Consider the following 13,274-nt stretch of genomic DNA (forward strand, 5'->3'; position numbering starts at 1 on the left):
ATCCAGGGCTTTTCCTCCCTTTCTTCTAAAAATAAAAAAAGCAATTTTTACTACTGTGTGGTAGCAGCAGCATCTCATATCTGCACCATTGTGAAAACACTTGATAGATTGGGATCTGCTCACCCTTTTCTGGATTTGACAATAGAGAAGCTGGCAGTGCTGAACATTTGTGTTTGCACCGTTTGTCTGGTTTGTTCGTTTTTCCTTCCTAACTGTTGCTGTTTTACGCCCAGCAAATTACAGCGCGGATAGCTGTGAGACTCTTGTCTCATTTTCCTCAGTAAACAAGCTCTGCTCTGTTTATATATGATTATGGCTGTCTGCTTGTTTTCTCTTCCAGGTCTTTTTTTTTTCCTTCCTTGTTATTATTACGTACCCCATTTGTTTGCCTCGTTGTCGTTTAGCTTTCGAACATGCTGGGGATGGACGTCATTCAGAGTTCACGTGTTTTGTTTTTTCTGCTGCTTGCCTGGCAGGCCTGCCCGTCATGTGGGTGACGATTGACATCACCAGACAGCAGGTGGAGAAAATCTTCGGCCTGGATGAGTACTGGTGTCAGTGTGTCGCCTGGAGCACAACCGGAACCCAAAAGAGCCAGAAGGCGTACATCAGGATTGCTTGTGAGTGCACTTTAAATTGATTTGTGAGGGTGCCAGCCCCTTTTTTGGGGGGGTGGGGGGAGCACACTCTAATAAGTGATTTAAAGACCCACTCTGATGATCTTTTGATCCGTTTTACAAGCATTTCCTGTAGTTGTTTATGATTATGCTGTTTTTAGGCAAAATCCCAGTTGGTCATTAGAAATTTGCCTCACAGTTGTGGGCGGGATCTTTGGCGCAGAGCAATCCCGCCCCCCCTTCCCCTCTCTTTTGCAGAGCGGAGCATTGAGCTTGGGACACGCCTAGCTTATTTTCTACATCACAAACCTGTTTTGTTTTTTTCAAATTTAATTTTTTTGTTTGCTCCCGCTTCTTAAGGATTTGAGTTAAGAAATAACTGGAAATGCAATTTTGAGCCTACATTTATTTATATATGTCCTCCATTATCAAAAAAATGCCACAAGAACAAGTTAAAACACCAAAGAGATGATTTTTCATCAGAGTGGGTCTTCAACAATTAGCCTAAAGAGCGACTCAGTGTTGCTCCACAGTTTTATATTTCATCTAAATGGGATTTAAATTGTGTATAGAAAAGGTGGCAGGTTTGGGTACTAATGAATCTTCGGGAAGGCAGTCTAAGAGAGAAAAAGAAGAATCACTAAACTTCAGTATTCATGAGCATATTTTTTTACCAGCTACAGTACATCAGCAATGATCCCTGTGAAAGTAACAAGAATAAAAACAGATTTGAAATTTATTGCTGTGCAGCAATCATAAATCTGCCTGGGGAACACGGGAACATCCCTCGCTGCTGCCTCAAAACCTTTATTAGATGGAGCCATTTTACATTTGAGCATTTTAAAGCATTCTGCCTATTAATTCCCACATAAATATGGAACAGTTCAGACGGAGCCGAATGCGGCACAGTCTCCAAACCTCCAGCCGTTTTGAAAACACCCATTCATTATCTGTCCTGATTTGAGAGTTTGACAAAGTCAGAGAGACGCAGGATGAAAATCAGACACATGCTTGAATAACGATGAATCAGCCGATGTTCCTGACACTAATACAGCACTCAGCCCCTTATATTGTTAAACTTTAGTGCCTTTTTTTAAAAGATTGTTAGACCTACACTGTCATCCAGTCCCATTGCATCTGCTTTAGGTTGTTTAAATGTTAGGAAATCTCCGTTTCTCTTAATATTTCTCACAGTGTGATTGGTAATGACAGGCTAAATAACTCAACCTTAGGCCGCCCTCGTAATAAGGTTGTTTTGCTTCGAGTCAAACCGACCTGTCGGCTGCATAGCTCATCTGGTACAAATAAACGTGCGTTTATCTTTCCTGCTGAGCAAATACAGCCACTTTTACCTGGATAATTCACAGCCAGAGCTTACAAATACACGGCGGGACTCAGTGCAGCAGGAAAAGGGCTCAATGAAAGTAATGCGAAGCCCCATGCAGCCAGCCAGGCTTGCAGGAGATCTTGTCCAGGCGCCTCAGGGTTTTGTTTTCGTGTGGCTGCTCCAAGCCGTCATGCAGATGGAGGCTGGAGGCTGCCGGATGCCACTGAGAGGAGAGTGGGAGGTAGTGAGGGGTAATGCAATTGCTTTTGCTTGATGCCGGTCCCTCTGGCAGCAGACAAACATCTCTGAACCAGCCAGCCAGCCTGTAATAAGCAACATGGTTGCTGCCACCGATCCCACTGTGGCTTAGGGGCCAACTAGAGTGCGGCATGCTCAGCGAGGCCATGGGTGAATATTTCCGGAGTGAGCTTTAGAAACGTCTCCAAGTCTTGTGTAGGGGTGTACTGATTCACTTAAACAATAGTTTGATCTATATCATAATTTGTGGTTGCCGATTTGATTCATAGTCAACATTGGTTCATTTTAAACGATCCGATTCACTGACCTAAAATGGATCCAGGACACCTTTGGCCAAACATTTTAACCAGTGTGACTCAGAGATAAATATCTGGTACTGGACAGTACAGGTGAATGACTGTAATGATGAACTGATCGGTTTTTGCTGACATCACATGCATGTTCTCCACTGTGATGACACTTGGTCGTTATAGTGAAGTAAACCTACCGTCCCTGATATTGTCCAATATCCATTCTAATCAATTTATCTTATTATGAAACAATTTTAAAATTGGTATAGATCAATTCAAACAGACCGATTCGGTTGTATAGTTGGAACATAAATCGATTCATCGGTTTGGTTGATTAATCGTCACAACCCAAGTCTTGTGTCATTTTTAATCGAAACAGTCTCAAGTAAAGGTTTGTTCTTCACTGCATGTATTTCTTCTAGATTTGAGGAAGAACTTCGAGGAGGAGCCGCAAAGTAAAGAGGTTGCGTTGGACCAGGAGGTGTCACTGCGCTGCCATCCACCTGAGGGAGTGCCACCAGCCGAGGTGAGACATGGAAACAGCACATCTTTTAAACCTTTACTTGCCTATCTTCTCCAGCTGAACCAATGGTAGGAAGGCTTATCTCCATACAATTCCACCAATGAAAGGACAACCTGGTTTTTGGAAACTAACACCTTTAATTATTCCACATCATTGATTTACCATCTCTCTTACATCTCTGAGAAGCCATATATCACATCTTCTTGTCATATCACTCAGGATAAGCTAGGAGGATTCACTCCCCGTTTGGCATCTCTAAAGGGCCATCCATAATTAATGGGTCTATTTGCCTCGCTCTGTCCTTATCTCATTCTTTGTGCTCCATGCTCAGTCTCTCACATTCACCTGCTCTGCTCAGGCTCGTCTTTCTCTCTGGCGTTCGTCTGTGTTTAGAGGGCCAGAGTTGTACCAGCTGTTTCACCTGGTGTGCTGCATCCTCCCAGTCCCAGATAGGCACTAACTGCTTTAATAACAACACAACAGGGGCTTAGGCCAGCCACTCAGACAGCCCCGAGACCCAAAGGCGGAAGACAAGCCAATCACAGAATAACAGTGCGCAGACAGTTTTGCAGAGAAATGGGAAGGAAGGTGCCAACTAAGGTTCAACCCCCAAACATCAGAGCAGAAGTCGCCACAGGAGAAAACCCAGCGAGCGCACAAGTGGAAGAAAGCCCAATTAAACGGTGTATCGCAACCGGCAGTAATACCAGCAACAATGCTGCTGTAATGTTGCTTCACTTGAGGAGGAACAAGGTCAAGTGAGAGCAGGGGAAAAAAATAAAGAAACACGCAAGCCAATCTGAGAACACACCAAGAAAGTAATAATGTCCCTTTTGGTTTGTGGAAGAGAATGCAGAACTTACATGAACCATGACTAACTATTCACAGAAAACTAGCAGATGTCCAGGAGCTACAGAATAGCACCAGCAATTTCCTCTCAGCGAAAGGAGCAGTAGGTGGTCAAATCAGCAGGCTATATAAATAAATGGCTTCTTGGTGTCATACCAGCGTGTCTGATGTTTTCGTGTGCATCAGGGAAGAAGTGCCTCTTATGTATGATTGTGAAAGTGTTAACTTTGCATTCAGTTACAAACTTTGACCGGGTAAATGCCTTTTCAGGTGGAGTGGCAGAGAAACGAGGATTTGGTCGACCCAACATCTGACCCCAATTTTGTCATCACGCCTGATCATAATCTTGTCATCAAAGCCGCCCGCCTGGCAGACACGGGCAACTACACGTGCGTGGCCAAAAATATCGTCGCTCGCCGCAAAAGCAACTCCGCCACAGTCCTGGTTTTTGGTAGGTGCTGACTCTTCCTGTCCACGGATGTCAAACTGCTACACACTTGGGGGGGCTAACTGCAGCCCCTTGTCTTTGTTTTGAAGTCTGAAATCTGAAAAGCAGCTCAAAAGGATAATTTTACGTTTGCATGGTGCTTCTGTGATTCCGCATTTTCACATTAACCTCTGCATGCTCTCCTGCACGGAACATTTCTGCTGCGCATACATGTTTGTTCAGGCTTCTCTGTGTAGTTGTACAGAAAAAAACCAAAAGCTGCACGACTGACATGTTGACAACCTGCCCATATCAACTCTATTCGTCAACCAGAAATAAATCACAGATGTGTATCTTGCATAAATAATGACAGAAAAGAAAAGGTAAAGACGTCCATTCAGGGGAGGAAAAAAAAAAATGAAGCCAATCTCAGAAGTCACGGCTGACGTCTCCCCTCTGGTGCGTATCCAGAGAGAAAAAAGAATTAACAGCAGAAATTAACGACTTGGCTTGATTAGCAGACTGACCTTTATTAAAATTCAGAGTAAGTGCATATTTATGTCACTGAGGATTTTCAGGCCTCCGGATTGAATAAAGCCTGGGAAAGAAAAGATTTTGCAAATAAAACTATGTTGATGTTATAAATTTCTGACACATTTATTGTTTCTATTGGAGCTGACAGAAAAAAAAAAAGATGCAATGATGGGCTGTAAAATCATTCGGAATGGCTCAAATATATTTGTGCAAATATGTTTTCCAAATAAAATTTTTAAAGTGACTTTGTTTTTTTATATAAGAGGCATGCTGAGTCATCGGAGGTTGGAAGCTGGGATGGCAGGCGTGTTTGTGAAATCCAGAAAGACCTCATTTTCAGAGCAAGGAACAAACGTGTCTGTGAATCCAGTTAAGCCCTGCGCTAAATGCTGATTGGGTGGATTTGAAGTGAAGGTGCATATTCCACAGGCGGAGTGCGGCCGTGTGCTTGAATGGTTGTGGTGCACAAAAACACCTAGAGTGAAAGGCATGGCAGCCGTGCGAACTTGCGTTTCCATACTTCAGAATTCATGTGCTGTCAGTGGCCGCTGTGGAAATGCTTTCTGCCAACGGCTGCTGCCCAGAACGGTTTACATCAGCAAAGTGAGAAGATGTAAAGAGAAATGTTGGGGGATTAGTTATTTATAAGGAAAGCCCCCCCATGTCAAACCAGGAAAGATTATTTAGGAATATTCTGTAAAAACAGGACTACAATGAAGTATTTCCTAAATATGTTTTCGCTGTTTAGTAAGTATTTAACTTAAATTAGAATTTCTTAAGTGATAGAAAGTTAAATAATTTTTGTCAAGTATAATTTATGTGTATAAAAGTAAAAAGTCTAATAATTGTGCAAACCTTAAATTCTGATCACAGATTGACCTTTGTTTAAAAAAAAAAAAACACTGCCAGAAAAATAATACGGTGTTTTTATATACTCCTATTTACTAACAAAGCTATTTTAAAAAAGGTGTTATGAATGATATAAATCTATTTTTTGGCTTTTGTTTCTGGGTGTTTGGGCTTAAAGGGAACAAAAGGCTGAATCCATATGACTGTATACCAATCAATCACTACTTTTAGCAAACCTTTTATCAACATGCATGCAGCACATAAGGTGCTTTACATAACAGACATATGTAATCATAGGTCAAACCAATAAAACGTCATAGAACACAATAAACTAAAAGCAAAAATGATTATGAAATGGAAGGAAAGAATGTGGTTTAAGTTTGAGAAGGCATGCCATGGATTAAAAGAGAGGGGGGGAAAATGTGCAATTATGAGAACTGGGTGATTTTTTTTTGCAATACGGATGCTGCCATATTGGAGCCAGACTACGTCAGTAAGTAGGGATTGATCCTAATCGATCCAAGTCATCGTTTCTATGGCAACCACTGTTGTCAGTCAGGAGTGAGCTTGTTGGAAATCCACACGCCTAACGCTTGAAAGCGAGCTCTGGAAAATCTGTCAAACGTGTCAAACGTTGGATGTGGGGGCCAGTAGGCACCACATGATTTTATCGAGTCATCTGATTGGCCAGTTTATAACTTTAATAACTTGTACTACAGAAAAATATCATGAGAATGTTAAAAAAAATTGTTTGTCAATAGAAGTCAATGGGGTTTTGTCTTCTTGGAAACAGCAGGAAGGGGCGACTCAGACACACACACACACAATGAAAACATCATAAGGTTAGTGTGGTGTTGAAGTGAATAGTATTAAGAATTAAAGTTGTTTTTTAATTGTATCATTTTTAATTTTAAAAATGATTTTTTTTTTGTTAGTTTGTTCTCCACTGAGCCATCAGCAGAATAATTAAGTAGCACAACTGAATTCATCATATTAATTTATTTGCCTAAAAACTATGGAGTAACTTGTCACAGACACACACCCTCTTTTACTTGCCTTGTTTAGTCAAGCAGAAACCTTTCGCCCATTTCTAAAGCCGTGGAGATCGAGCGCACGTGCGCTGTGAATGATGTGTACGGCATCCCACCTCAACCACAAGACAGAGGGCATTTTTAAAAAAAAAAAAAGATTTGTTATAGCTGCTGCTGCTGCTGTTGTTGTTTCTTTAACCCTACAACAAAAAAGAAAAATCATTAGACTGAGAACATTGCACAAGTAGATCTACCTAGCTGTAGCAAGTCATAATAGCTGCTACTTTTCAAAGGGGGTTCAACAGGGGGCCAGAGATGCATTTTAACAAGACCTGGCTAGTGTGACTGCACTCTGTGCTAAGAGGTAATCAGGGGCCGAGTTGCCTGGCAATTTACCTCGCTGTGCCGGGCAATCAATCGCATAGAGAGGGCAAGGAAATGATTCAGCCACGACAAGCACAGGAGAGAGTTAGACGAGAGGGGGGGGGGGGGGGGGGGTGGATTAGGAAGGGAGTATGTACAGAGAACAACAGCACTGCTCGGGTCAATAAATCAGGAATCTCTGCACCCCATAATCTGAGGGAAACAAAGCAGATGCAGAGACAGAGCCTGCAGGAGTCGATGTAATCACCTGCCATGATGGAGAGACACTGTACAGCTCCAATTATGTGCTAATTGACAGTTAAGGTTTAGAACATGAGCTCGGGTTCACTACGTGGCTGCAATAACAGAAACTCGAAGCGCAGAGTTTTTAGACCTCCTGAACTTTATAGTTTCAAATATAAAAGAGGAATAAATTATACAATAGTGCTCCATCATTCCAGGAACCCTTTACTTTATACAAAGACATTTGGAGGGTTTGGAATCCACGGTGAAGGGCAATTTAAATGACCCAATTACCTCTAATCATTTTCCTGAAACAACAACATTTCCACGAAGATTTTTTATTTATTTATTAGTTCCAATGGCTTGAATAGCATGAATTTACTCTGAAGATCTCTCTGGTTTATAAGTGTGTTTTTACATGGCCTTAGAGCAAGGGTGCCCAATACATCGCTCGCCATTTACTGGTCGATTGCAAAGTAAGTGTGGGCCAAAAAATAAACCAAAAAAGGAAAGATACTTTTTTGAAACACTTCCCATCGGTCAATCATCTCAACTGTGAAGCACACCACTTATTTGACATTCAGAACAGCTTATTGGACATCCCCTGACACATAACGTCACTGTATAATGCATGTTCCCACTAAACTGAGCGCCAAGATCTGTTAGATATGGATTTTTTCTTCCTTTTAAACTTTAGAAAGCAGGAGCACCAGACTCTTAACCGTAAATATGGCAGATAATGCGCCTTTATTTTTTTATCTGCCTGGTCCGAGGTCAGTCACTCAGAAAGAAGCTGGAGCAGAACGCTCATGGAATATTCCTGTTGTTGGCACACCATGCGGCGCCGTTGTCACGACATCGATGAACACACGGGTCCAATTCAACAAGCTGTTGAAGGAAAGATGACAGAGGAACTTTTTATCATGTTGTAATCTCACATCTAAATGTAACCTATTGTCTGATTCACTTTAAAATCTGCTTCTCATTAGAGAGTGTTCAAAGTGTCCCTTAGTGACTTGGTGTTGTGTGATTGTCTGCAGTGAGGTTTTGTTTCACTGGATTTGGCCGTATAGTTCCAGCTCATACATTGCAGTGTGGAACCAAGAAGTATGAAAGCAGTTTGGATTTTTTTGATTTTTTTTTTGTTTTGTTTTGTTTTTAAAGAGCAGGGCAACACTTTTTTGCATGTCGGGTAATCCTGGCTGCTCTGTCCCTTCATCCATCCATCCCTCCCTCCTTCCAACTTTCCCCCTTCCTCATCCCTTCAACCCCCACGGTGCCGCTTTGACAGTCAACGGTGGCTGGTCCACCTGGACCACCTGGTCGTCCTGCAGCGCTGTGTGTGGGCGTGGCTGGCAGAAGAGGAGTCGCAGCTGCACCAACCCCACGCCACTGAACGGAGGCACATCCTGTGAGGGGCAGAACGTGCAGAAAAGTGCCTGTGTGGCCACCTGTCCAGGTAATCCCAGGCATCCCTGTTTGTCGTCTGCCGCTTGGCTTCTCATTGCTTTCCTTTTCCTTTCTTTTTTTCTTGCATCTACAAGTCATCGTCTCTGTAGCTGCCCTTCAACTGTTGGTTTTTCTTTTTGGTTCCTGCAATTAGACTGCTTACACAGCAATGTAAGACGCTTCAACATAAGGCCTCACCCAACAAATGATTTCTTCTTCACATTAACTATCATTTGCTCTGTGCACGGTCCAAACTTTGAAAACCGCCACCAGTCACAGAAGTGTGTCACACCTGCCAGTGCATCTGTTATGATTTGCCGCTCATGCTGCGTAGCAAATATCAGCTATAAAAAGTAGAATTGTGACAAGCTGCGTGTCGTGTTGGCGTGACAAACGTCGAGAACATGTCATTTGCTGGTCCAGTGTCTGCTGGGAAGCTGTTGGACAGGTAGATGGGGTCCTTCCTGATAGCGATGAACCCATATCGATCAGTGATCTGCGAGTCTGCAGTGGAAGTCAAGCTGCCTCCACCTGCAGTCTCACGTTATCCAGCTGACAGGCAGAGACGGGAAGGGGGGGGGCACAACACAAAATCCAAGTTGGAGGCAGGGATAGTCGGATGAAATTAGATACATCAAAAGAGAGAAGAAAGCAAAAAAGTAGAGGACGGACCATTTAAAGAAAGCCTGAGTGTGTCCTCGAGCTGGGATGCTGCTGCCACACTGACCACAGGAGAAATCTCCCACGCTCTAATAGCGGAAAAGGAAATCCAACCCCCTCCCCTCACTAGAACGGAGGTTATCTCCCTGGTTGAATCGAGGGGTTCAGTTACACATCTCCCTTGTAAAGACATCACCAGATGTCACGCGTGAGTATAGATAACACGGCTGGCTCAATTAAGGCATGACGGGGGAAGACAAAAGAAATGCAAAGAGAAACGGTAGGATTTGCGTCGACGTTTTCTTCCACAGAAACAACAGGTGATGGAATGAAAATTAAGGATGGAGGGGGGATGCTTAACATTCTTCTACAGGAAGGCTTGAATCTGACCTCCATAAGCTTAAGGAGATTAATGTCAGTCCAAGCTGCTATTGTTAGATCCCTCCCTGTTCTACCTTCCTCCTGCTCCACAAGGAGAAAGTCTGTAATTCCAACCACAAAGGTGCTGTGGCCAAAACTCCAATAAGACTTTGGAAGACAAGAGATTTTTTTTTTTTTCCTTTCGCTTTTTGATAAGCAATGCTCGAGCAACATGACCCCGCTTACACCTGTTAGCCCTGTTGTTTGGAAACAGAGTGTGGTTTTTACATCCTTTTTTTTCCCCACTTGTTACTCATCTGAAGCAGAGAACATCAGCAGCAGAGACAGCCCCAGCTGTTTGCACCGTAGGAGAGTGCGTGTCAAGGCCAGAGTTCACCAAAACAATGCCACTTGACTCAGGCGCTCCTGTGTGCAGACATCCTTTCAGATCCTGACTGCTCACTTTATTTTAGTCTTTAAAGGAAACAAAGGGACCCGGCCGTTATGACAGTGTGGGACTACCAAAATAGACATTAAGTCCTGTGAATACATCTTTGTATTCCATCTCTTTTACATACAAAGAATGCAGTTAAATCAACTATCAGATACACTACAACTTTTCAAAATATAGTTGCAAATTTCTCTTTTGTTGTCATAAAAGTCATATATGGAAAAGGTTCACTGTTGTTCACAACTGGATAACAAATTTAAAATGAAGCTTTTCCAAATAATAATAATTTATATTGTGAAAATATTTGAAACAATAAATAAGCTTAAAAGAAAAAAAAGCATTATGAATTGTTTTTTTCCTAAATGATTTTTGCAGGTTTAAAATAAATCTACCACAATTATAATCTAATTTTGTGTCCTTATTTTTTTCAATAAAAAGTATACATATATATATATATATATATATATATATATATATATATATATATATATATATATATATATATATATGAGACTGTATGCTAGCCGCAAGGAAGGAGGCCGAGGACTAGTGAGTGTAGAAGCCACTATCCAGGATGAAACATCCAAGATGCATGAACATCAAGCTCAAGGCCCCAAATGACAGTGTGCTCAGTGAATGTCTCAGGCAATGGAGAGCAGAGGACACAGTGCTGGAGGACAGATCCTCATGGGAGGACAAACCCCTGCATGGGATGTACCACCGGACCATAACTGAAGTGGCTGATATCAAGAAGTCCTACCAATGGCTAGAAAGGGCTGGCCTACAGGACAGCACTGAAGCACTCATCCTGGCAGCTCAGGAACAAGCCCTGAGCACCAGAGCCATAGAGGCTCAGATCTACCACACCAGACAAGACCCAAGGTGTAGGCTGTGCAAAGAGGCCCCTGAAACAATCCAGCACATAACTGCAGGATGTAAGATGCTGGCAGGTAAAGCATACATGGAGCGCCACAATCAAGTGGCTGGAATAATATACAGGAACATGTGTGCAGAATATGGACTGGAAACCCCAAGGTCAAAATGGGAAACACCTCCGAAGGTGGTAGAGAATGAGAAGGCAAAGATCCTGTGGGACTTTCAGATCCAGACTGATAGGATGGTAATGGCAAACCAACCAGACATTGTAGTGGTGGATAAAGAACAGAGGAAAGCCGTTGTGGTGGATGTGGCAGTGCCAAGCGATGGAAACATCAGGAAGAAGGAACATGAGAAACTGGAGAAATACCAGGGACTCAGAAAAGAACTGGAGAAAGCCTGGAAAGTGAAGGTGACAGTGGTGCCTGTGGTAATTGGAGCACTCGGGATATATATATATACACACACACACACCGAAGGGTTGGCGGTTCGATCCCCGCTCCCACCGCTCCCACCAGCCAAAATGTCGTTGTGTCCTTGGGCAAGACACTTCACCCTCCTTGCCTCCAGTGTGGCTCCACTGGTGTGTGAATGTGCATGAATGTTCCCGGTGATGGTCAAAGCGAAATGGCAGCCACGCCTCTGTCTGTCTGCCCCAAGGCAGCTGTGGCTACAACAGTAGCTTACCATCACCAAGTATGAATTTGGAGTGAATGAATAATGGACACAATGTAAGCGCTTTGGGTGTCTTGAAAAGCGCAGATAAATCCAATCCATTATATATATATATATATATATATATATATATATATATATATATATATATATATATATATATATATATACATGTATATAGTTTGGGTGGTTTGATATACAGCCTGCTGCTTTGTTAGCTGTTGGAGTGGAAACAATAAATCCAGGAGGTTTGGAATTAGGCATAAAATTCTGGGCGTATAAAATCGTTGATGCCCTTTTTTTTTGGCATAACATTTCTAAGGACTCATAGAAATAACTGTTTTGCAAAAGAAAAACATCTGATTTAGCTCCTCTTATCCCATCTCTCTATTCTATGACCTGGAAAGGTATAACCGCAACATATTTTGAAGGATGTCAGAATTCCCTGACTGCACTGGGAAGAGAGGACTGGAGCGATAAGGCATGTTGGAGAAGCGCTTGTGAAATGATTTTTGACATCCTCCACATCAGAAAGTGTCATGACTCATTAATGCGACATTATAAATTGAATTAAAGAATATAAAAGTTGTCACAAACAGTTTCAGTGCTAATCTGACGGTGTGATGCTGCAAAACAATGAATGGCTTGATGGTAATGGCATTAAATTGGCTTGAGTATAAAGAGATGGGCCAGAACGCAGTAAATTCCATACCTTATAGTGTCTGCTCTTGGCTTCTTTACACATTCTGGACTTGAAGAAGAGTCCAGGATCTGAAGTTTAGAAATAAGAAATTGTATTTTTGTAGCAGCAAAGATCAAGTTTATGGCATCAAATCTATAGTTGGTGTCAGGAGCTAAAACAGACTTCAAATCAGTTCAACTATGTGACATGTTTTTGAACCAAATAGTGAACGGTAGTCCCCTGGTGGGCATCATTAATGTTACGCTAAGGCGCGAATGTTAAGATTCTTGTCATCACCAGCTTTACCCCAACTTAAAGTCCCACTCCGATCATCTTTTGAGCTAATGTAAAGGCGTTCCCAATTATGACCAGTTGTTTTTCAGCAAAAATCACACAACATCTGTTATTTTCTAAGACATATGTTAGGAAATAGCTTCTGCAGAGCAGCAGTAGTTCTTTAGAAATTCACCTAGTTGTAGGTGGGACCGTTGGAATAGAGCAACCTTTTTTTTTGTCTGCTTCTAATTGAAGATTTAAATAAAGAAATATTCTGAAAAAACAATTTAAAGCTTAGTTTTCTCTATGTCCTCTGTCATCACAAAAAATGCCACAAGATGATGATGAAAACACCAAAACACACTTTTCAGAGTAGGTCTTTAAGTACACTCAGAGCATCTCTTGTTGTTTATTTTCCACCTGTTTGTTCAACCTAAACAAGAAGTGTTTCTTAAAACATCTAGTTATTTTCCCACTACAAACCAGCATATTTCTCCACAAAGATGAGCTAAATGATGTAAAATTCTGATTGAT

The 13,274-nt window shown here is 42.0% G+C and overlaps 1 protein-coding gene across 4 annotated transcripts in view; it reads left to right on the forward strand.

Annotated features, from left to right (window-relative positions):
• unc5a (unc-5 netrin receptor A) overlaps positions 1-13,274 on the forward strand; it is a 155,829-nt gene that overhangs the window by 106,411 nt on the left and 36,144 nt on the right. For 2 of the 4 annotated variants that reach the window (XM_020706676.2, XM_004073514.4), the window contains exons 3-6: positions 477-620; positions 2,915-3,018; positions 4,135-4,315; positions 8,603-8,770. In XM_020706676.2, coding sequence (XP_020562335.1) covers positions 477-620; positions 2,915-3,018; positions 4,135-4,315; positions 8,603-8,770 — 597 coding nt within the window. The remainder of the gene's footprint in view (positions 1-476; positions 621-2,914; positions 3,019-4,134; positions 4,316-8,602; positions 8,771-13,274) is intronic. The other 2 variants (XM_020706677.2, XM_020706678.2) reach the window with 1 other exon arrangement.

This window comes from Oryzias latipes, chromosome 10 (genome assembly GCF_002234675.1).
Source record: "Oryzias latipes chromosome 10, ASM223467v1".
NCBI classification, from domain to species: domain Eukaryota; kingdom Metazoa; phylum Chordata; class Actinopteri; order Beloniformes; family Adrianichthyidae; genus Oryzias; species Oryzias latipes.